Source organism: Manacus vitellinus, unplaced genomic scaffold (assembly GCF_001715985.3).
Source record: "Manacus vitellinus isolate BGI_N305 unplaced genomic scaffold, ASM171598v3 scaffold_7_pilon, whole genome shotgun sequence".
Taxonomy (NCBI): Eukaryota; Metazoa; Chordata; class Aves; order Passeriformes; family Pipridae; genus Manacus; species Manacus vitellinus.
In genome coordinates this window covers 27,186,896-27,208,271 of record NW_021940813.1, presented here as the reverse complement: position 1 = coordinate 27,208,271, position 21,376 = coordinate 27,186,896, and the positions used below count along the sequence as shown (strand labels likewise).

The 21,376-nt window shown below is 42.7% G+C and overlaps 1 protein-coding gene across 2 annotated transcripts; it reads left to right on the top strand.

Annotated features, from left to right (window-relative positions):
• The first annotated feature begins 8,402 nt into the window (after positions 1 to 8,402).
• Positions 8,403 to 14,912, top strand: PDCL3 (phosducin like 3). Of its 2 annotated transcripts, none has more exons than XM_018084383.2 (6): positions 8,403 to 8,470; positions 9,845 to 9,974; positions 11,132 to 11,222; positions 11,884 to 12,027; positions 12,884 to 13,092; positions 14,404 to 14,912. In XM_018084383.2, exons 1-6 carry the CDS (start codon positions 8,465 to 8,467, stop codon positions 14,544 to 14,546), a joined length of 723 nt encoding a protein of 240 aa, XP_017939872.1. In that variant the 5' UTR covers positions 8,403 to 8,464; the 3' UTR covers positions 14,547 to 14,912. The 2 variants fall into 2 exon arrangements, with proteins under 2 accessions (XP_017939872.1, XP_017939871.1); XM_018084382.1 differs by lacking the exon at positions 8,403 to 8,470 and adding an exon at positions 8,663 to 8,770.
• The last annotated feature ends 6,464 nt before the right edge of the window (positions 14,913 to 21,376 follow it).

Genomic DNA, 21,376 nt, shown 5'->3' with positions numbered 1-21,376 from the left:
TGGTAGTCTCATACCACATCTTTTCCCTCATTTTCACAGCTCTGTATAGTCTGCATAGTTCCACAGCCTGTGTATAATCTCAAATATAACTCAAATTCACTACTTTGTGACTTGCAATAGAGCACGCACTTCCAAGAGAACAAGGGTGTTTAGGAATTGCAATACTGGAACCAGTCAGCAGAGGGAAACACCAAGATCAAATTTGGGATGGTCAAAGCAGAGGCACTCCCAGCCCTACTCCACTGCACTGTGCACTGGGCTTGACCCGCTCCCAGCTCGGGTGATGGATGAGTTCAGCATCCCTTGCACTCACTATGACAAGACTCTCTGAGGCCATACTTGGGATGTTTCCTCTCCTTACAAAGAAAGTGAAGGTGACAGAAGATAACAAGTTTATAAACACACAGATTTCAGCTCAAAGTGAACTACAAGCACTCTGCCCAACTGAGACATCTGTCAACAGCGCCCAGTCCTCTAGACAGGTAAAAGAACAAGAGCTCTTCCAGGCATCATTCCACCTCCATGCTTCCATCTGCCCACAGCTTCATTGAATTGTGGAGCAGCATGTACGCGCATTTTCTAATGGGTGTTATTGAAAACATCTATTTTCCTTGACAGACAGTTATGCCATGCCATAACTGTGTCAGGAAAGTAATGCTACCTCAAGATAAACGTGTTTTGCAGTATCAGTAACAAGAGAGGTGCCAGAGGAGCTATGTTTTGAAATTTTTTTTTGCTTTAATTTGCACTAAGTTACATGCCAGCCTCAGCTACAGGTGACTAAGTTGAAACCTGTAGCATGAGATATAAGAGAACTAGTCATGTGCAGAAGTACCATGCAATTAATATCTTGTTTTAAAAGTAAATGAGCACTTTGGTGGTCAACAGGACAAAAATTATTTCTGTTAGATTGTACTTTAAGGAGTATTTTGTATTAAATGAAAGACAGTTTTTGTTGCAGTTTCATTAGTATAATTTCATGCTTTGCATTTATTTCAGTCAGGGCATATGTTAGAGCTCTTTCTTTTACAGAGCTACCTATTTCCATGATACTGGTAATCAACTTGTGGTTTCAGCTCTCCTTCACATCTGCCTAGAACTGCAGATATGAAGTTAATAGATGAGGACAGGTGGATAAGCAAGAAAATGGTGTCTTGATATAAATACTGTTTTCTTAGGAGAAAGGCCAAAAACTAAAGGGAGTAAGGCAGCTGAGTAGGGAATGTGTAAAATGGGAAATAGGATTTCTGAGCTCAAGTTATGGCTCTCTTCATATGTAACAGTACCCTTACATTTCAGTGAGTCACCTAAGGGTATGATTTCCATACTTATCAAGTGCTTTATTGAACAGGGGCTTACATGTGGGTATGAAGCTAAGCATATACCCTACTAAGATGGCACCCTTCTACCTTCCTCCTTTGTGAAAAAAGGGTATGGTTACTTAGTCTCAAAGTTTTGCTGTGCATTTCTGTTCACAAATACTTCAAAATCACCCAGAGTACCTATTAGTCAACCTGGATACAGCCCCAACTTTCCAAGGAAGTCAAATGCTGATGATCTCGATATTTGTCTGATTTTGTTCCCAATCCCTATGTTTAGAATAAATAATGACATTAATTACCATAATAGATTAGTAATATTTGTTCACAGGGTTTATCTTATAATCAACTAAGAGAATTTATGGTCAAATAATACTTGTTTTCTGCTTACCTTAATGCATCATTATTTATCAGTGCAATCAGTGCTACTCCAGTAAATGTTTAAGTACTCCTCAGTGTACGTTTTGTAAAACTGGTTCAAAATCGAGTTCTGCATTTTTCCCTTTCAGACTGGCAACACCAAAAAAAAAAAAAGTAAAAAATAACCCCCCAAACTTTTCTCATTGTTCAATCCCCACGTATCTTGGTATCTATACTTTCTCTGCTGATGTGTTATAAGGCAGCAGTCAAGTGCCCTAACTCCGTTTCCTCTTCAGCAGCAAAACATTTGATGCCAAGTGAGTTGCATTCACTTTTAAAAAGTGCTGTGGAAGGAAGAACATGTCTAGAAAATATCAGTGATTCTGTTGTGTCAGTGTGACATCAGGTATAAATGCACAGTAAGAATGGCCAGAAAGTATCCTGACATTCCTCTTGCTTGACAAACTTTATAGCATAAATGAAAGAATATCACTCAGTAATTCCTGCCACAAAGGGAATAACTCTTTGCTTTATTCTATTGTGAAATGATACCTCACACCATAAATTTTATATTCACTTCTTGCTGATAATTATGCTGATCTTGCCTTCATGGTCTATATCTCTCATTCTATTTTTACAGTATTTTCATCTCCACTGTCATGTTTCAGTTTCACACCCCTTGAGAACTATTTCTCCCAACAACAGCTTCTACTTTACCCTTTCCTCCTCTGGTTGCCCTAGCACAGAGCATCCTGGTACAGAGGAAGGAGGCAATGCATATGCTCTGAGGAGGAACATGCCATGAAGCAGACACTAGAGTAAATTTCCTTTGAGAGGAACTGTAGCTATTAATACTCTCAAAGTAAGTTAAATGCTCCTAGATAGGGAAAAGTCATTTTACTTTTCTAAAAAGCTGCAAAAACGACTATTCCTATATGGACCATTCACTTAAGAGTTGGACTTGATGATCCTTGTGGTCCCTTCCAACTCAGAATATACTGTGAAATTTAAAAAAGTATATGGATTTATAGAGGAAAAAAGATGGATTTGGGGGGGAGGAGAGGTAAAGGGAAGTACACCCCTTCTTAAGTTCTTGATAACTTTCATACTCATTTGTACTATGGACAAAAACTGAATTTATAATCTGTGTTGAGAGAAGACATGGCTTCACCAGTTTCTGTATCCTTTGCCATAACAGAGACTTAGTGTCATGATGGAGCAGTCTAAAAAGAGTCAGATGTTCACTATAGTTTTATGAGCAATAAGGCTTTAAAACAGAGGGTTACTAACTTCTAAACCAGAGTTAAACAACCTCTGAGGCACTGAACTAATTCCACTATGAATCTGTGATGGAAGAAAAGTTCACACAAACAGCAGTGTGTGTCTTGACTCCCCTGCTTGCTTCACAACTGTTACCTGTAACATTTTCAAAATTAAGCATGTATTTTACTTTGTGAAAAAAAAGTTAAAAAGTTATTTGGGTGCTATGCTAGGCTTTTTTTTTTTTAATCTTTTCTGTTCCTCCATCCCTGAGAAAAGAGAAAAGAAGACCAGTGTTGCATTCTAGAAACTTTATCACAAGCTTTAAAAATGTCTTCATATTAGCAGGAAAAATACTTGATGAAGAAGCAAAAGCATACAAATTAGTGCTACTGAGTCCCAACATCCATAAGTGCACAAACGAGACCAAGAAAAGCAAGTGTCACTGGCTACCATCTCATTCCTGAGAAGGAGCAGCATTTCTGCCAGTTTTCTTGGAAAGGAGCTGGGGAAGGATGTTTGACAGGACCCCGCCTTGAGCAATGGTCACCTGGGCACAGAGCTTGTCCAGCTCATTATCAGTTCTCACAGCCACCATAATGTGCCTGGGCATGATCCTTGTTTTCTTGTTGTCACGTGCAGCAACCCCTGCAGCCTCCAGGACCTCTGCTGTCAAGTACTCAATTACTGCAGTCAGGTAGATGGCAGCGCCAGAACTAATCCTTTTAGTGTAATTCCCTACTCGGAGGAGTCTATGGACACGACCCACAGGAAACAGCAGACCTGCCTTCACTGATTTGCTTCTCCTTGATGCAGTTCCAGGTTTGTCAGCCACTGCTTTTTTCTTTCCCCGTCCAGACATGCTGATGGGTGAAGAGGTCTTCAAAATACTCGGGTTCCTGGGCTACAGCTAATGGATAGCAAGAGGAGACAACAGAAGGTCAGTTACCTTTCTCTTCTTCCACATCAAGAAGAAAGCTCATTCTTTTCTTGAGGAAAGAGCACACAACAGTTCATCAATGGCAGAGCTAAAATTATAATTACTACTACCCTTTTACAGCCTGCCTTTTAGGGGAAAGACCTCATTGCCAAACCTGTCAAGAAAGGCTTATTAAAGTAGATATGAAGAGCTCAAAAGAAGAGAGGCTTTACCCTGCTACTTAGAATGTATTTGCAATTGAGGCACAAAGTGTCTTCTTCAGTAAGATTTTTTTTAAACAGTTACCTCAAAACTAACTTCAGGCCAAGTCTGCCTCTTCTTCCAAAAGTAATCTGTATACTAACTTCTGCTACTATCAAGTTATATCTTCCTTTCATTTTAAATCTAACAATTGAAAAATTCCTGCAGCCCTCAGCATCTTATACCCCAAACACTCAAAGATATTTTCATACAGAGTACTAAATTAAGTCCTCAAGTGGTATTCTCCGACATCTATGAGAGTACTGCTGGAGGTGTTCTGAACCAGGAAGAGGACAAGTTGACTTGGGCAGCACAATGCAGACTGAAGAATAGAAATTACCAGCTGCATCCTCAAGACAAGTGAAATTCAGCCCATGAATGAAACTCTTACAACAGGAGGGGCAAAAATACTCATTTAAATAACATGTCTAGTCTGAGTAAATAGGGCAGTTAGCTTCCACCACAGCTGTTTGCAATACACAAGAACATCATAGATTATTATGTGGGATTTTTTTTTTGGGTAGTTTTTATAGCAAAGTTTAAATATTTCAGAAAAATCAGAAGAAACTTTGAGTGGAAGGGAAAAAACACAAACCAAAAGCCAGCCCCTAAGCAGCTCTGGCAAACCAAGCCACAACTCCTTAGGCCTATTACCAGACAATTTTCCTACTTGGATTACTCACGGTACAGACATAGTGTGCTATAAAAGCAACTAACTTACAAAGTAGCAGGAAGTCCACAAGAACCCCCAATATTTCACAGTGCATTATGAATGAAAAGCATACCCTATTACCTTCAAAAATTCTTATTCTGGCCTAGTCTGTGCCTTGCTGCGGCCTGCACTCAACCACAAACACGTCACATAAGATCACTCCCTCTACCCCCAGAACAAAACCTTTTATATGAACAACTTTTTCTCCTCATCAGTGGGTCACCTGGATAATGATTGAATCATTTGCACATGTGCTTCATCTTTCTTCGCCTACTCCCTGATTTGGGAGAAAAGGAAGAAATACATTACAGCTGCTCAGAAGCAAATTCTCTGGAGTGAGGAGGAAGGCGGCAGGTTTTTTCCAAGGGCCAAGCCACAGCTGTGTTTCAGTCTCACTGTGACACTTCCAGCTCTCACCCATTCTGGCTGGAGTATTTCTGTCTGTACACCATGTGTAAAAACAGTCCTCTCCTTCCTGCTGAAGCTTGATAAAGAGAGTACATAGGGAAAATGTGCTTTATAAATACAATGTATTTTTAGTTGGGTGGAAGAAGGAAACCATGTATTGCTTTATGTGTGTCCTGGCCATAGTTATGCTTGGTTCACATTGTGTCTGAGCCCCACCAAGTGATTGGATGTGGCTGCTCCTAAGATTTAGGCTTCTGCCCCCTCTCCCAGTAACTCACTGTCCCAAATGGGGCTCAGGGTTTACTGTGGGAACAGGGAAGTCCTGGTGCCAAGGGTGCTTGGCTAGTTCCTCTCATTTCACCTGGGCAAAAATCTCACCTAATGCAAAGGAATATTTGCACCTTTTAAAAAATGAGTGCTCACTTTTTGCTCGTGCTCTTTTGGTGTTTGTTTTCTGGCATTCAAAATAGGTTACAACCAGCAAAAAACAAGAGCCATGGGTGTGAACAGTGTTTTAGTCACAGAAGATAACTATTTAAACCAGCAGATACTCCTGAAAGCCCAGCTCTGGCAAAACATTTGGCCAGCAAAACTGGCATTTCAGAAGCAAAACTTCAGTTCTGCGTGCCAGGTACTAACTGTGGGCAAGAACTTCACAGCATCTGTATTTGTGGCTGAATGTGCTGCACTCATGCACTTTTCCCACAAGGATGAGCATTTAGTCCAAGTTGAGTGAGGTTGAGTTTCCCACCACCTCAGGGCACTAAACAAGCAGTAAGGGGCACCCTCTGAGCATCCAAATACTCACTATAAGGACTGATATCCTCTCAAACCACAATTATTTCTTCTAATTCAGAGACATAAAAGTTGGCTGTGCCTTCCCTTCAGTAACCCAGACTTAGCATGGGTAAATGCACCAGCAGACTTCAGGATATCTGGATGTTAATGGGATGCCTGTGATGTTATAGAGTGCTGCAGTGGGGCTTCTGAATTTTCATTTCAGGCCTTTGTCAGACTCGTTTCTCCACATGTCCAGAGCAAACACACTCTTAGAGTGTGTCTGCTGGCAGATTATGTGAAGTTCTTTTCCAAGAACTCAGAGCTGGGCTCTCCCTTTCTGGGTGAGCATGCCGTCCATTGGGCTAGAGCATAAAAGGAGGGGGAGGGAGGTGGGAGCAGGTCTCTTCCCTCCTCTCCTCTTCTGCATGTTTTTGAGAAGCTCAAAAGGTCTGCTCAATTCTTTGAAAGGGCAGAAGTGTCCATTTGTGTGGAATGGGGTGTTGATTCCAAGTGGATTGGGGTCACCACACTCAGTGCACTCCTCAGTGTTTTCTGAGTGATACTTTATATGGACTCAAAAGTAACTATCTAGAGACAAATTCCTTGTAATGCTAATAAGCTATGACCCAATCCTAACAATATTTGAAGTACTTCTAATTATGCCTTTTAAGAATAGATAATATAGGCTTGATTGCATATTTTATTTTATTTTGTTTTATTTTATTTTATTTTATTTTATTTTTTAACAGACCAGGGAAAGAAAAATAAGAGAAAAGTCAACGGAAAAATAAACCAGGTAAGAAAAGCAAACAGATAAAAAGAGGCTCAATGAAGTGGAAAGAGAAGAATCACAGAATGGGTAAGGTTGGAAGGGACCACAGTGGATCAGCTGGTCCAACCTCCCTGCTCAAGCAGGGTTGTCCTAGAGCACATTGCACAGGATTGCATCCAGACAGTTCTGGAATATCTCCAGTGAAGGAGACTCCAGAACCTCTCTGGACAACCTGTTACAGTGCACAGTCACCTGCACAGTAAAGTTCTCTCTCATGTTCAGGTGGAACTTCCATGTTCCAGTTTCTGCTCATTGCCTCTCATCCTATTGCTTGGCACCACTGAGAAGAGCCTGGCTGCATCCTCTTGACACCCTCCCTTCAGATACTAAGAGACATTGATGAGGTCCCCTCTCAGTCATCTCTTCTCAAGGCTGAACAAGCCCAGCTCAGTCTTTCCTCTTATGAGAAATGCTCCAGTTCCCTCATCATCTTTGTAGCCCTCCTGGGCCTGCTCCAGGAGCTCCATGTCTCTCTTGTCCTGAGGAGCCCAGAACTGGACACGGCACTTCAGATGTGGCCTCACAGGGCTGCGTAGAGAGGCAGAATCACCCCCCTCAACCTGCTGGCAATGCTCTTCCTAATGCACCCCAGGATCCCACTGGCCTTCTTGGCCCCAAGCACACACTGCTGGCTCATGGACAGCTTTTGTCCCCAAGGATCCCCAGGTCCTTTTCCACAGAGCTGCTTTACAGCAGGTCGGCTTCCAGTCTGTGCATGGGCTTATTCCTCCCCAGGTGCAGGACCCAGCACTTGCTTTTGTTGTATTTCAGAAGGCTCCTCTCTGCCCATCCCTCCAGCCTGTCAAGGTCCTTCTGAATGGCAGCACAGCACTCTGTGGGGTGGCACGTGGGGATGGCTGCTCACAAGTCCGGGAACAAGGGGGTTCCCACCATGGCTGCCAGAGGGACTGGAACCCATCAGCCGCGGGATGCCTCATGAGGCACCCACTCCTTTGTGCCTGCAGAGGGACAGGGAGCATCGAGGTCCTGCACAGGGGGAGGCCGGGCAGCCGGGGAAGGGGAATTTTTAAATACAGCTGCTCTTCACAGTGAGCATGCCAGGGCTCCACTCACGGGAAATGAGGTGTGATCCCAATTAGGATCAGGACCTGGACTTTTCTGTGCTCAAAGGGAACTTATAAAAAAGAGGGAGAGAGATGTTTACACGGCCTGATAGTGATACAACGGCAGGGAACTGTTTTAAACTAGGAGAGCTTTAGTTTAGATGTCAGGAAGAAATTCTTTGCTGTGAGGGTGGTGAGACGCTGGAACAGGTTGCTCAAAGAAGTTGGAGATGCCCCATCCCTGAAAGTGTTCAAGGCCAGGTTGGATGGGGCTACGAGCAACCTGTTCTAGTGGAAAGTGTCCCTGCCCACGGCAGGGGAATTTATGATCTTTAAAATCCCTTCCAACCCAAACCGCTCTGCGATGCTTTTAAATCCCCAATGACCCCACCGAGGCCCACACCGCCGACCAGCCTTATTAGGCGGTCCGGGAACGGGCAGCAGCCTGAGCGCCCCGCCGGGGAGCGCCGCTCCTCCGCGCCCGCGCACGCCGGACCGCCCCCCCGCCTTGGCCCGCTGCCCCTCACCGGGCCCGGCCCCGCCGGCAGGATGCAGGTGAGCAGCCGGTGCCCCCGCAGCCCGGGTGAGGCGGTGCTGCGGGGGAGCCACACGGCCCGGCGAGGCTGGGGCCGCGCATGGCCTCGGCCTCGCAGCAGCCAAGGCCGCCTCTCCGACCGAGTGTCTCGGGGTGGGGCACCTCGGTTTCGTCCCCTTTCTAGGGGCGGAGGTGGCGGTCATGGGGCGGTCTTGCTCGGAAGCTCCATGCCTGGTTTCGTGGTGATTTGTTGTTTTTTGCTAGTGCGGTATCTAATTCGCTACTGTAGTGAGCGGGGGCGCGTTTCAGACAGTGCATCGGTATGTTGGTGAACGATAGTAGATGCAGTGAAATGCCGTGTTGAGGGAAAACTGATCACGGTCAGAGACAGGAGAAAAAAAAATAGTCTGGTGTTTTGGGTTTTTTTGCGCTACTTTGTTTTCTTCCTTTTATTTTTTTTCCCCCCTTACCCCTCTCCTCTTCCCCACGGCCTGTAGTCCATAAGTACTGGGGTTTGGTCTGAGCAGAGATGTGGCTATATAGTTGCGAACAGATCTATTGTAAACTATACCCATACAAGTCACAGCAAAGCAGTAGGTGTGTTCAGTTTTCAAAGTGGTTAGGCCAAGACAGTAAGGAACCACAATCAACCTGTGGATGCTTATCACTGAGATTTCATATATTTAAAAAAAATTAAATTGCTGGCTACCTTGGAGAATCTTCTGTTGAGCAGCTCAACAATACTCAGGTGCATATTGGCCTTGTTTTGCAGGATTATTTCAGCTATTTCACAGTGGAGTCTTTCTTTAATTTTCAGGAGTAGCATGGCCATAAATTTAGATCTGATTCCCTAGCAATGGACTTGGCCGGCAGAGACTGTGCTTGCTTCTCTCGAAGCACTTAGGTAGTCACACTGACTTGAATATACCAATGAGACTTCCCATATACTGAGAATTAGGTCTGGTCCCTGTGTATCTTGTCACTAGTGCTTCCCAGTGCAATGACCGTTGATTTGGTGACCTGTTCTGCTAAGGCTAAGTGAACCTTCTGGCCAGCGTACTTCTCTGTCACTCAGCTGATTTCCTCCCCTTTCATTTCAGTTTGTGAGAGATGGAACAATGGTTACAATGCTTCAAGCTTTGCTACCCTTCCAAGACCTCCTCTATGTGCTCTGAGCAGAATGGAATAAAATAAAGTCACTCTTCAGGTGACTGGTCTGGGGCTGCAAAAAAGCCTCAGCGTCAGGAGGATGTGCACTGTAACTTTCTGGTACCATCCATTCAGTTATCAGTTTTGCAACGTGTTGTGTCTCTCGAAGAGCCTGCCTGTGTTAAGTTCTGAAAGTGATGAAGTTCTCCTTGAACAGATGGCATTCATTTGTTGTTCTGTTCTAGGACCCAAATAAAGACACGGAGTGGAATGACATCCTGCGCAAGAAAGGTATCCTTCCTCCAAAGGAAAATGTGGAGGAACAGGAGCGTGCAAAGGAAGAGGAGCAGTTTGCCATCCTTCAGAAGTCTCTAGGTGAGTGACCAGCCAACTCAGGCACCAGCAGCAGTAGGACAAGCCTTGGAATGGCTCGTGGGGGAAGCTTGTACGAAGAAATGGCTGTTAGCAATGTGTCATTCTCCAAGTCTGTAGGGTTACTACAGCTTCATTCATCTGGGGTGATCATCTGTTAATGGTATCAAACAAATACATTCCTGAAAACATGGGTTCTTCTAGCACAGGAAAGCTTTGTACTTGATGTCGACTCTGTGTTTTTATAAAAGTCAATGTTTGAAAGCTGAAATAAGAACAGTGCACAGGTAGTCTGCCAGGTGAATGTGCAAGTAAAACTATCTCATGACGTTTCCTGTTCTATGCTTCCTCCATTGTTCAGGCCAGTGAACAACAGATGGGGGGGGTGGTACATCTTTGCTGCAGCTGCCAAACTTGAAAGCTCATGCAGGTACTTGTGTGCTAGTCTAGGCAGCCTTCAGCTTGGAGACCTTTACATCATTGTCTTTCCATCCGTATGTCTAAAGTGTGTAACATTTTCTAAAAATCCAGTAGCAATAATGATGACAGGCTGAGAGAGTTGGGGCTGTTCAGACTGGAGAAGAGAAGGCTTCAGAGAGAACTTATGACACCTTCTAGTGCCCAAAGGCGACTGACAAGAGAGCTGGAGAGGGACTTTTTAGAATCGCAGAATAGAACCATAGAATATCCTATGTTAGAAGGGACCCACGTGGATCATTGAACTCTAGCTCCTAAGGGTAGCTCCTATTGTACAAGGGCATACAGTGATAGGACAAGGGGGAATGACCGTAAGATGAAGGAGAGTAGGTTTAGAATAGATATTAAGAAGAAATTCTTTACTATGAGAGTGGTGAGACACCAGAACAGGTCTCCCAGAGAAGCTGTGGATGCCCCATCCCTGGAAGTGTTCAAGGCCAGCTTGGATGAGGGTTTGAGCAACCTGGTCTAGTGAAAGGTGTCCCTGCCCATGGCGGAGGTGTTGGAACTAGATGATCTTTAAGTCCCTTCCAATCCAAACCGTTCTATGATACCTCATATTTCCAATTAATCTATCCTTAAAATAAATAAAGTAAATAAATTCTGTTGGACTGATAAGAGCTGATTGATGAGTATTAATCCTGGAATGAAGTTTTGGTGATTTGATATTTCTTCTATTCTAGTGAAAACTTATGAGGACATGACTCTGGAAGAGCTAGAAGAGAATGAAGATGAATTTAATGAGGAAGATGAGAAAGCTATTGAAATGTACAGGTCAGAGCAGCAAGCAGAATTTGGCTTTAATGATAATTGGAGGGTCTTTCTTTTATATGCTTTGAGATATTGTTGAAGAGATAAAGGATGTTTTTAGGCCTGATGATGGAAAAAGGGGGCTGAGTTTCTGGTCTCTTGTAGAGCTTCTAAGTGTCTTTAATAGGATAACAGCATTTGAATTCACTGTCCTTTATCTACAACCTAGTTTTGCAGAGATAATGTGCACCTGCTGAGTGCATGGCTGGGGATTCTGAAAGCTTTGAAAATCACTTCCAAGATTTCCTAATTTTTGTGTGAATGAGATTAAGGTACTGCAGATTTGAATTACAGTGTTGGTTTCCTTCTATCTCTTAAACTCTGTCATGGTTTTTGCCATTTATTTGGGTAGTGTATTATCCGCAGAAGAAATTCTGGTGAGGCCAGAAATGAGGGGAAAAAAGTGTTTCATGAAACTTAGTTGTACTTCTTTTATGTTGGTGGTTTTAAGTTACGGTGCAAATACAAGAAGGTCTACTATGTCATTTTGCTTTTGTTGCTCTGGGATTTGAAGAAGTTGGTAATGTGCCTCTGAAGTCTAGGTTTCAAACCAGCTCCTTCAAGTGTTGTTCTATCAAAAAATCCATCTATTCACAAGATGTCTTTTCCATTCCTTGCTGTTCAGGCAGCAAAGGTTAGCAGAAATGAAAGCAGCTCAAATGAAGAATAAATTTGGGGAAGTTTTGGAGATTTCAGGAAAAGATTATGTTCAAGAGGTTACAAAAGCTGGAAAAGATATATGGGTAGTCCTGCACCTCTACAAACAAGGGTAAGAATTTGTTTTTAACCATTAAAACTTTTACTGTCAGTAGCTGAATATACTTTAAGGTACATGTGTAGTTACTGTAGAATTAAGGAACTGATTCTGATGTTCTAAGGAATAAAAAAAAAAATCAGTAATTTCAGTACTGTTGACTCAAGACTGCTTAACTTATCCACTTCATGGTAACATCATTATAGAGCTTTTTTATACATCTATATAAGACAGCATGATGTGGACCAACCAGCTGCTATAGAGGTAGCTACTGCCACTGAAATCCCCAAGCTTTGGAAATTATTTTAGATGAAGTGCAAGGGGCTGTGAATGAGAAGGATCACTATGTGTATTTAGCCTGGTTTCTAGTGGCATAAAAATGGAGTGAACAAGGTTTTTAGTCCTGCTATCATGATGAAAAAAACTTGTAAAAAAGGCCTGTTAAGTTGCTAGAGCTTCCTGGAAAGGATTATAAATACTTGCTGTTGTTCATTGTCTCTAACTGATTCACAGGTCACTTGATTAATTTCTTCCAGGAACTCCTTTTCTTTTTATTTTACCCTTGCTCATGCGATTTCTAAATAGCTTAAATTCATAAACAATTTTCTCTGTATGATAGACGGGAGAGTTGCAGTACTAATATAATAAAACAAAAAAACCACAACCCACCAAAATCTACAGTGATGCTGACTTCCTTTGAATGCTGGAATACCAGACAACAAAAGTATTCAGAAGTTGCTTCTGGTATATTTATCTTTCCAGGAATGCTACTCATCATGCTGATATTTCTGACCTTTCTTCTGGAGCAGTTTACTGTTTAATTTGTCTTTTTATTTTTTTCCTTATGTGTGTTTGTTGCTGTTCTTCACAGAATTCCACTCTGTGCCTTAATAAATCAACATATGAGCGGGCTTGCAAAAAAGTTCAGAGATGTGAAATTCATCAAGGCTATCTCTACCACCTGCATTCCCAATTACCCCGATAAGAACCTGCCTACAATATTTGTCTACCTGGAGGGAGACATAAAAGCTCAGTTCATTGGGCCCTTAGTGTTTGGTGGCATGAACCTGACAAGGGATGGTGAGTGTCTGCATCTCCAGTCTTCCAAAGGAAAAGCAAAACTGCTTTGCTGGGAATGAGAGAAGTGAGGCTTAGGAGGAGAAGGGAGGTACTAAAAATCATATTAGATTTTGGTTTTCACCCTTATGGCTCAACCACATGTGATTAAGGCTATCTTATAAAACTAATGAGTTGCTGATAAGCCAGCATATAGATATTTATCTTGCATGTGTGCAAGTATTCATGCCCTGTGTTGGGTGAAATAAATTTTGCTGAATATATTAAAGGGTAAACAGTACCCACAGATGTTCTTTGGGGCTGTTGTACATGAACTGGCCTTGCCTGCAGTGACATGATAATCTGCACTTGCTAACTGGTGCTTGCCTATTGCATTGTAGGGCTTCTTGTTTCATTTTTAAGACAATGGCATGTTGTTCCTGATTGAGCCAGCTTAATTCAGTCATCACAGAAAGCTACACACTGAAATTCTGCACTTTATTTTATTTCTTTCTTCCTTCTCCCCTGAGCCCAGGTAACTTCCACTGGAGATTAAGGAAAGTGTGAGGTTGTATTCATTATTCTGCAATATCTGAAGGAAATAAGATTTGATGATAGGGTTGTTAGCAGGAGTAGGAGAAAGGTTTTGACTGAATGTGTTATATTGACTTTCTGCCACTTCTGGGAAGCAATCCAGTCCAGTTTGGGCCTACTTCTGATGGTGAAGTCTCTCTTTACTATCTTATTAAGGAACTAATAATCAGTGTGTGATGTAGAGGCAAAGGGGTGAATTCTGTTTGCAGGATACATCCCTGAAAAATACCTATAATTCACACGTGTAATTGAATTTCCACATTTTTTTTGCCCCTCACTAAATTTATTCCCAGCCTCTTCTGATTGTGATGAACTCAGTATAGGATGGAAAAAGCTGTAATGTATGAGCAGTATTCCTTCACTGGCAGTAGATGTGCAAACATGTCTTTTGTGATTAGAAGGTAGAATTCACTTTTGCTGGGATAGTTGCCTCTAAAGCTGCTGCTGTGTATCTATCACCTCTTTTGCACTGCTGGTTAAAGGGAGCAGAGTGGCACTGGGGATGCCACTGGTGGGCTCCAGAGTAGTACCCTCAGACCTGTGCCAGCACTAGGGACTGTGGAAGGAGGGCTCGGCTGGAGCAGGTGTGGGTGGCAGGAGCTGGGAAGAAGGGGAGGAATAGAGCAGGGCCCTGGTTTGGTGGTGGTGATGGTAGGGTGATAAGTCAGCTGGGGAATGAAGAGTGGGCTTTTTCCAGTTAGCTCCCCTGCATTCATTACTGTCTTGTTTTGCACTGCACAGAATTGGAGTGGAAGATTTCAGAGTCGGGTGCCATCAAGACAGACCTCGAGGAGAACCCCAGGAAGCAGATCCAAGACCAGCTCATGTCTTCAATCAGGGCATGTGTCCCAGCCAGGGGAGAGAGTGACTCAGAGGATGACTAAATCCTGTGACTGTATCATGATTGATGCAGTACACTTGCAGGCAGTGTTCCCACCTCGAGCACTGGAGACGATCATCAAGGCCTTGCTGAGCCCAAGAAGGGCAGTATTTCAAGACAGTCATTTATCTAGAAACTTTTAGAAACTAAAAAAGCTTTTGTTTTCTAAAAAAAATTTATTGCAGCTTCACTTAAGATGCTGAAAGACATTTTGTATTATGAAGCCTGAGTAAATATTACTCAAGTTTTGAAATACAGACATGAGTTGAAACAGAAGTCTCTTGTTATTATTTTCTTAGTAGATGTCTGACTTATTTAAAAATCTGAAATATGAAGTGGCCTTAAGTACACTGTTTTTGACAAGCTTAAATTGTGGAAGTGAAATCTAAGTAGCTGATCTTAAGTAACTGGTTATAGCACTTTGATGGACTGTCTCTTAGCTTGTGGTGCATAGACCTCTGATAACCTGGACTTCATGGAAAGGTAGGGGAGGTGACCCGTGATGTGGGTGCTACTGAAAGTGGTGTGTGGTCCTTTGCAGAGGTGCTGGCAGGAGGGACAACACAAAGCTATGAGCTGGGACTCCAGACATCTTAAGAGAGGCCAGCGTCTTGGTGATGGCCAGCATCTCCTGGGGTGTGCTGAGTCCCCTTTCATTTAGCAGTAGTATTTTACCTTTCACAAGGACTGAACTTCCTGCAGCATTTTACCTGATAACTGCAAAAGAAAATTCGAGATGGTGGTGCTCAAGTGTGGACGAGTCATCTGTTGGCTGACTTCTTCCGCAACCTCAGAACTACCATGTGTTACTACAGAGGTGTCATTGCCAGATGGGAGGGAAGATTATGATTGAAGAACTCGTGTCTTTCTTTATGAAACCCTTCCATCTTCTAGGTACAGTAATAATAATTGAGGCCTTAGAGGAGAATAAACTGAAATACCATCTTAATTATAGATCTGCTGATATTTGGAGCTGCTTGATTATTTTGAGTTGGATTTAATGTCCACCTACACTTTCAATTTGCCTACACTTGGGCTAACAAGCTCCAAGAGCTTTTGCTAACAAGCCTGCCCCAAGGTCATCTTGTTATATTGCTGATGGATTCTGTGGGTGGATAGTACAGAATGCAACACTCAATAAGCAGAGATATTTATCTATCGTTTTAGTTTTGTATTAGTTCATAGGGAGTTTGAAGCACACTTCCTGAACCCTGTCTCCTGAGACAAATCAGTGTGTAGTCCAAGTAACAAATTGAAGTTCCTTAAACTTAAGGTGAAGTTGTAAAATCCTAATGGAAAGAGCTTCCTCTCTGAGATCTGAATGGTGATGAGTGTCACTTACCTCTTTCCTTTTTCGTATGTTTTTTTTTTTTCAAAATAGCTGAAATAGTAACATTGTGCAAGTGAGCCAAATGCAGCAGAATACAAGCTGCTAACTCCTGAATATTATTACATAGCAACACACTTCTCATGACAGTGGGCTATCCCAAATGCTGTCAGACTTGATGCTTTACTGTACTCACCTACAACTTTGTACAATGTAGGAAGGTGACAACTCTTCCTCCCCATAGAAGCCTACACTGCATATTTTGCTTATCTTTAGCTTGTTCTCATTTAACTGTGCTTTGGAGTGACCTCTGAGCACACGGATTGTGTTCCTTTTGAAGGAAACTTGAGGAGCAGCCCCTGAAGGGAAAGTTGGTCCAAAGAGCTAGCCTAAAGCTAAACTGAAATAAGACCTTCTGGTGTGTGTAGAGAGGATGTTACATCCTCAGTCTCTCCCTCCAGATCTTTTGCAGTTGAGCCATCTGGGTTGGTGATGCAGGCACAGCTGCCCTACTCTTGTTAACTCAGTTTAAAGTTTGTCCAACCTTCTCAGAAGGGGAGATGGAATCTGCAATTCATCTTGTATCATTGCTGTGGCAACTTCAATTTGAAATCTAATTAAAAAGTAGGCAATGCTTTGGATACTTTTTTCCTACTTCTATTATTCCCTCTTTTATTATCTTCCATTTCAGAACTTCTGTGGAGGTAGGAATAATATTACAGCTGCCCTTTCACTGTCTCCTAAATCACTGATGCTTCATGGACCTCAGTAGGAAAGAAGCTCAAAGTAGGGTGACTGCTGCATTTGGATGGGGCTGATGAAGGCTCTGTCCTGGGGCATTTTGGAAATATCTAGGCATGAAGACTCCTTGAATTGTCCTAATGCTTGATTGGTTCCAGGGCAGTTTTCTGTTCTTTGCATCTTGCACAGGCAGCAGGACCTTGAGCTAGAATAACTGCAGACAGAGAAGTCTGTTGGCCAGAGCTTGATCCAAAGCTTGCTCAATCAGGAGAACTGGTATTTTGGAGACAGGCATCTATCCTTAGGATACTAACCATAGATCTGCTAGAGCTAAGCAACAGAGAAAGCCAAAGGATAGAGTGCATTTTGTGACCAGGCCCTACCAGCTTGCAGTCTGTGGCTCCCAGTTTGGAGTATGTAACTCAAACCCATTCTAGGTTGCTTAAGCCCTCTACTCCAGAAACTCTGCAAGTTGTCTTCAAAAGCTTCCTGCTTGCTGTTTTGCCCCCAGGCAGTGGTTATGTGTTTCCTCCACAAGAAGTGGACCAGGCCTCCCTGGGAGATTAGGTAAGAGAGGGGGAGATGGCTTTCTCTTCTAGCCTGCTCCCTGCTGTCAGGGCTACAGCAGGGGCTGCCTTGCCATTTAATAGTCTGTACATGGTACAGCAATTCAGGAGAAATGGATACAGTTTGACTTGATACTGTCTTTTATCCTAAACTGCTTAATCTGTTGACATGTTGGAGGATGCCATGCTGGAAGGGGCAAATGCAAGAATCATCACAAACCAGAGGAGCTGAATGTCCTGCCCAGCTGACGAGACCCATATGGAGCATAATTTCAAATGGTGTCTATGCTTCTTAGTATTTGGCTAAGTGTGAAAACAGTTTCATGTAACCTTATTCTTTTTCCTGCCAATCATATTGCCCTGCTCAAGGCCTTTTGTAGAAATTAGGTCTCTGCAGGAAATGGATAATGAGGTCTGTTTAACCTTTTGGCAGAGCAGAAGCTATGGAAACACATAGTTAAGGGGAATGAGCTTTAGCCTGAAAGGAAGCTGTCTGCTAAATAGCAAACCAAAACAACCAATTAATATACATTGCAGAATGGGACAATATAATGAGTGAAAATAACTGGAGAGCGTGAACTCTCATTTGCCAAGGCTTGGGGCACTGTTGCTAAATACACTATCAATATTTTTGCAGCTTGTCAACAGTTTGTGGTCAGATCAATGCTCACTTCTTATCCATGTGAGAAGGGCCTTTCTGTTAGCTATCATGGGAGAAATCAGAGGCAGAAATACTGTAAACAGTGCTGAGGATTGTACGAGTTACTGTCCTGTGTACTGCTGTGAGAGCATCCTGACTTGTCCCACACTGCAGCGGTGCTAGCAGATGGTCGGAGGGGGAAAAGTAGCCCTGGGCTACAGACGGGGGCAGATGATTTGCCATTAGTGGACAGTCACTCTGGAGAGTTTTGTGTGAAATGTAAGTGCACAATTAGTAATAAAAAGAATTTTCTTCAGGGTCTGAAGTCTACTGCTTACCCAAATTATGTGAGGAGTCATTAGTTCATGGCAGGTTGCCCAGATCTGGATAAGTCACCACTCTGATTTTTTCCCACTCCCAATCTGCTTGCATTCACAATATGCACTCACAAAACCCTGTCAAACATGGAGGCTAGTGTTTCGCATCAATTACACATGCAGACGGAGAGCCAGGTGTTGTGCAAGCAGGGTAAGGCCATGGTTAAGCTGACATTTCTCCAGGTACTTAATCCAGTCACAGTCAGGGACCTCTAGGTAGGCAGAAGTGTCCACAGGACTGTGACTGCATGAGGTGAAATGAGGGACTGTTCTTTGAATACCTGTGCTATCCTGTACCTGTTTTGGCCTGGTCCTTCTTTCCCAGGACCCAGTTCAGCCTCTCCTGCCTCCTCTTTGAAGCTGTCCTATCACCTCCCTTCCCAAATGTGCTCAGGTAAGTATTTGGCTGGCCTTAGTGCCAGGAATAATTTAACTTAGATGAGAAAGCTGGGTGTGTGCTTCCAACTCTGCTGGATCAGTGTACAGGATAGGCACACGATGCTAAGCCATAACAGCATGACATCTGAACATTAATATTTGTCTTTATAGAGTTCATGAAGAAAGTAGCTTTGACTTACAGCAATTCTCATGAAAGTTAAGGTGTACTTTTTATTCTTGTATTATAAACTCAAGTTCACAATCATTTGTCATCCTCTGGAAATCTAGGGAAGTTACCTTCTTCACAGGCTGTGTAGCAATGAGAAATGAGACTTCTAATAGAAACCTCAGTAACTTAGTTTGGACGAGCTCTTGTTTTGCAAAGGGCTTTTGCAAAGGCTTTGCTCTTGTTTTGCAAAGGCTACTTTTCCCCCTCTGACCATCTGCTAGCACCGCTGCAGTGTGGGACAAGTCAGGATGCTCTCACAGCAGTACACAGGACAGTAACTCGTACAATCCTCAGCACTGTTTACAGGATTGCTGCCTCCGATTTCTCCCATCATTATATGAACCTTTTTCAGCATATTATGTCTAAAGAAATTTTGCTCTCACTGAGATCAAAGGGGAATGCTTTCCCTTCTCTGTTCTTTTAAACCCCTTCATTGCTAAAACTAATATATTCCCTGTCAATTGTTTGGAAGGCAGTTGAACCCATTTTTCATTACAGCCCATTATAAATCTCTCCTCATTTCAATCCCATTTAGCTAATTCAGTTGTCAAAGGATCATAGAAGGTATAAAGTATTTTCTTGATGTACTTAGCTCTTCACAGAACTAAAAAGAAGTATTGAACTTCTTAGGTCTGTCTAATTGTAGATGGTTCTTGTGATGCAGGGAAAGGCTTGGTTCCCTCCTGTGGAAGGCAGAACCATTAAAAAATGAAAATCCAAGCAGCCAACGACTCTCCAGGCTTGTGTGGGAGACTGATGAACGATCTGACTTGTTTTCATATACTGTGTTAAAAATTTCGTCTCTTGACACTATGCCAAATTTTTCATGACTTCATGAAATTAATTTTAATTTACTGAGCTGACTGATGAAACTGAGGTATGATAAAAATGTAACAGGTATTAATGGACAGTTAATGAGATGAATGTAATGATGCATATTTGTAAGCATCTGGTTCAATATGTCTACTATAAGAAGTTGTATTCCAGTATACTGAACAATTCAAACTCAAAGATTATGGCTTTATTAATATAATAAATAATAAACCCACATACACCCAGCTGGTTGATGTTCCAACCACTGAATCCGTTTAGAGAAAGCAAACACCACCTTTTATGTGCACTTCAAAGCAACGCGTGACTCCCTTAACCAATCACCGAGGGTATCTCACTGCCCCTGTCTATTGGAGTACATTTGGGACTACATCTCCCAGGGTGCCTCACCCAGCATCCCTAAAACACGCCTCCTACAAAAGATGCTTCTTGTAAAGGCAAAAGTTACGTCATGTACTAGCAAAAGCAAGTCTTGGTTCTTCAGACAGCCTTTGCCTACCCCCACAATGGCAATGACCTCTGTTATTGCACGTCATCCTGATCCCACTCCCCTCAATATCGATGGGATATTTCATTTACAAGGAGGGCAGCAGAGCCAGCTATTGAACTCTTTTTGCCTGGTTGTAGTTTATCCTTCTGAATTAGTACAGGCTGTACTAATGTGTTGGGAAACTTCATTAATTATCTGTTCATATGCAGATTATTTCTGTTATGTAAAGCTGAAAGTAAGGATGTCCTGGATCTTCCAAACTATCACTTCCTGTGGTTTAGTTGTTCCTGGCTCCAGGTGATTAGAAGAAAAATTGTGAGGGCTGCCTCCATGGCAGAGAAGCCTAAAAACAGACACTTGCAAAGATTGATCTCTGCCACAGCATTAAGGCATTGACTATATTCTTTAATAAGAAAGTGCTGGTGGTAAAAGGGTGAAAAGTTTGGTGGGATGTAGCAATATGCAAAATGTGGAGTTGGGTTTCCTGTCTGGTTAACATCCCCAAACTTCTTCCGTTGAGGTGCATTCCCTCTGATTATGTCTATCTAGCAAGCTTAATAGTGCTGAGAAGTGAGATGTGAACCAGACCCTGTGGGGTGAACTAAGTCCAAATCAAAGGGGTGATCCTGGAAGAAGTGCTTAAAGAAGTTTCTTGTCTTCTTACTCCCTCTGAGAAGAAAGGGAGAGGGAGAGCCCTTGAGACAGTGGAAGAGATGAAGGGCAAGAGGCACAGGCAGGATAAAAGGAGCTCAGATGAGAGGCTTAAAAGAGAAGCCTGACCATTGCTAGAGAAGAAGGGTAAAGGTGAGGAAGTAAAAGTAAAAAGTAAAATTTGAGAGCTTGCATTAAGATGAAGATTCAGGGATATTTGGTGTTGGGATGCACTGTGAGAAGGACTGATCTTTTCAAAGAATGGACTTCTTGTGTTTAGCTGGAGACTGTGCACTGAGTGGATGACAGCATTAAATCACAGACCAAGAGGAGAATTTTGATGCAGACCCATGAAAACTTCATCCCTGACTTCTGTGTATTGGAAGAAAAACGTCAGGTAAACATGGATGCTCTGATCCATAGAGAAATGTTGGGGGGTAGACTGCGAGTAAGCTCCGCTAAGAGCAGTAATCAGGCAGGTCTTCAATAAGTAAAGTTGATTGGTAAAAAAAAATATCATGTGCAATTCAAGTCAGGAAAAGATACTGCTGTATTATTTGCATACTAGTAAGCTGTCTTTAGCGTTAGCTCAGAAAAAGCTATG

Excerpts from the sequence above, each read along its gene's own strand:
- PDCL3 (XM_018084382.1), top strand. The coding sequence starts at position 8,678 with ATGCCTGGTTTCGTGGTGATTTGTTGTTTTTTGCTAGTGCGGTATCTA. Across the intron at positions 8,771-9,844 it reads GCGTTTCAGACAGTGCATCG|GACCCAAATAAAGACACGGA; the intron begins GTATGTTGGTGA and ends GTTCTGTTCTAG. Across the intron at positions 12,028-12,883 it reads CTGCACCTCTACAAACAAGG|AATTCCACTCTGTGCCTTAA; the intron begins GTAAGAATTTGT and ends TGTTCTTCACAG.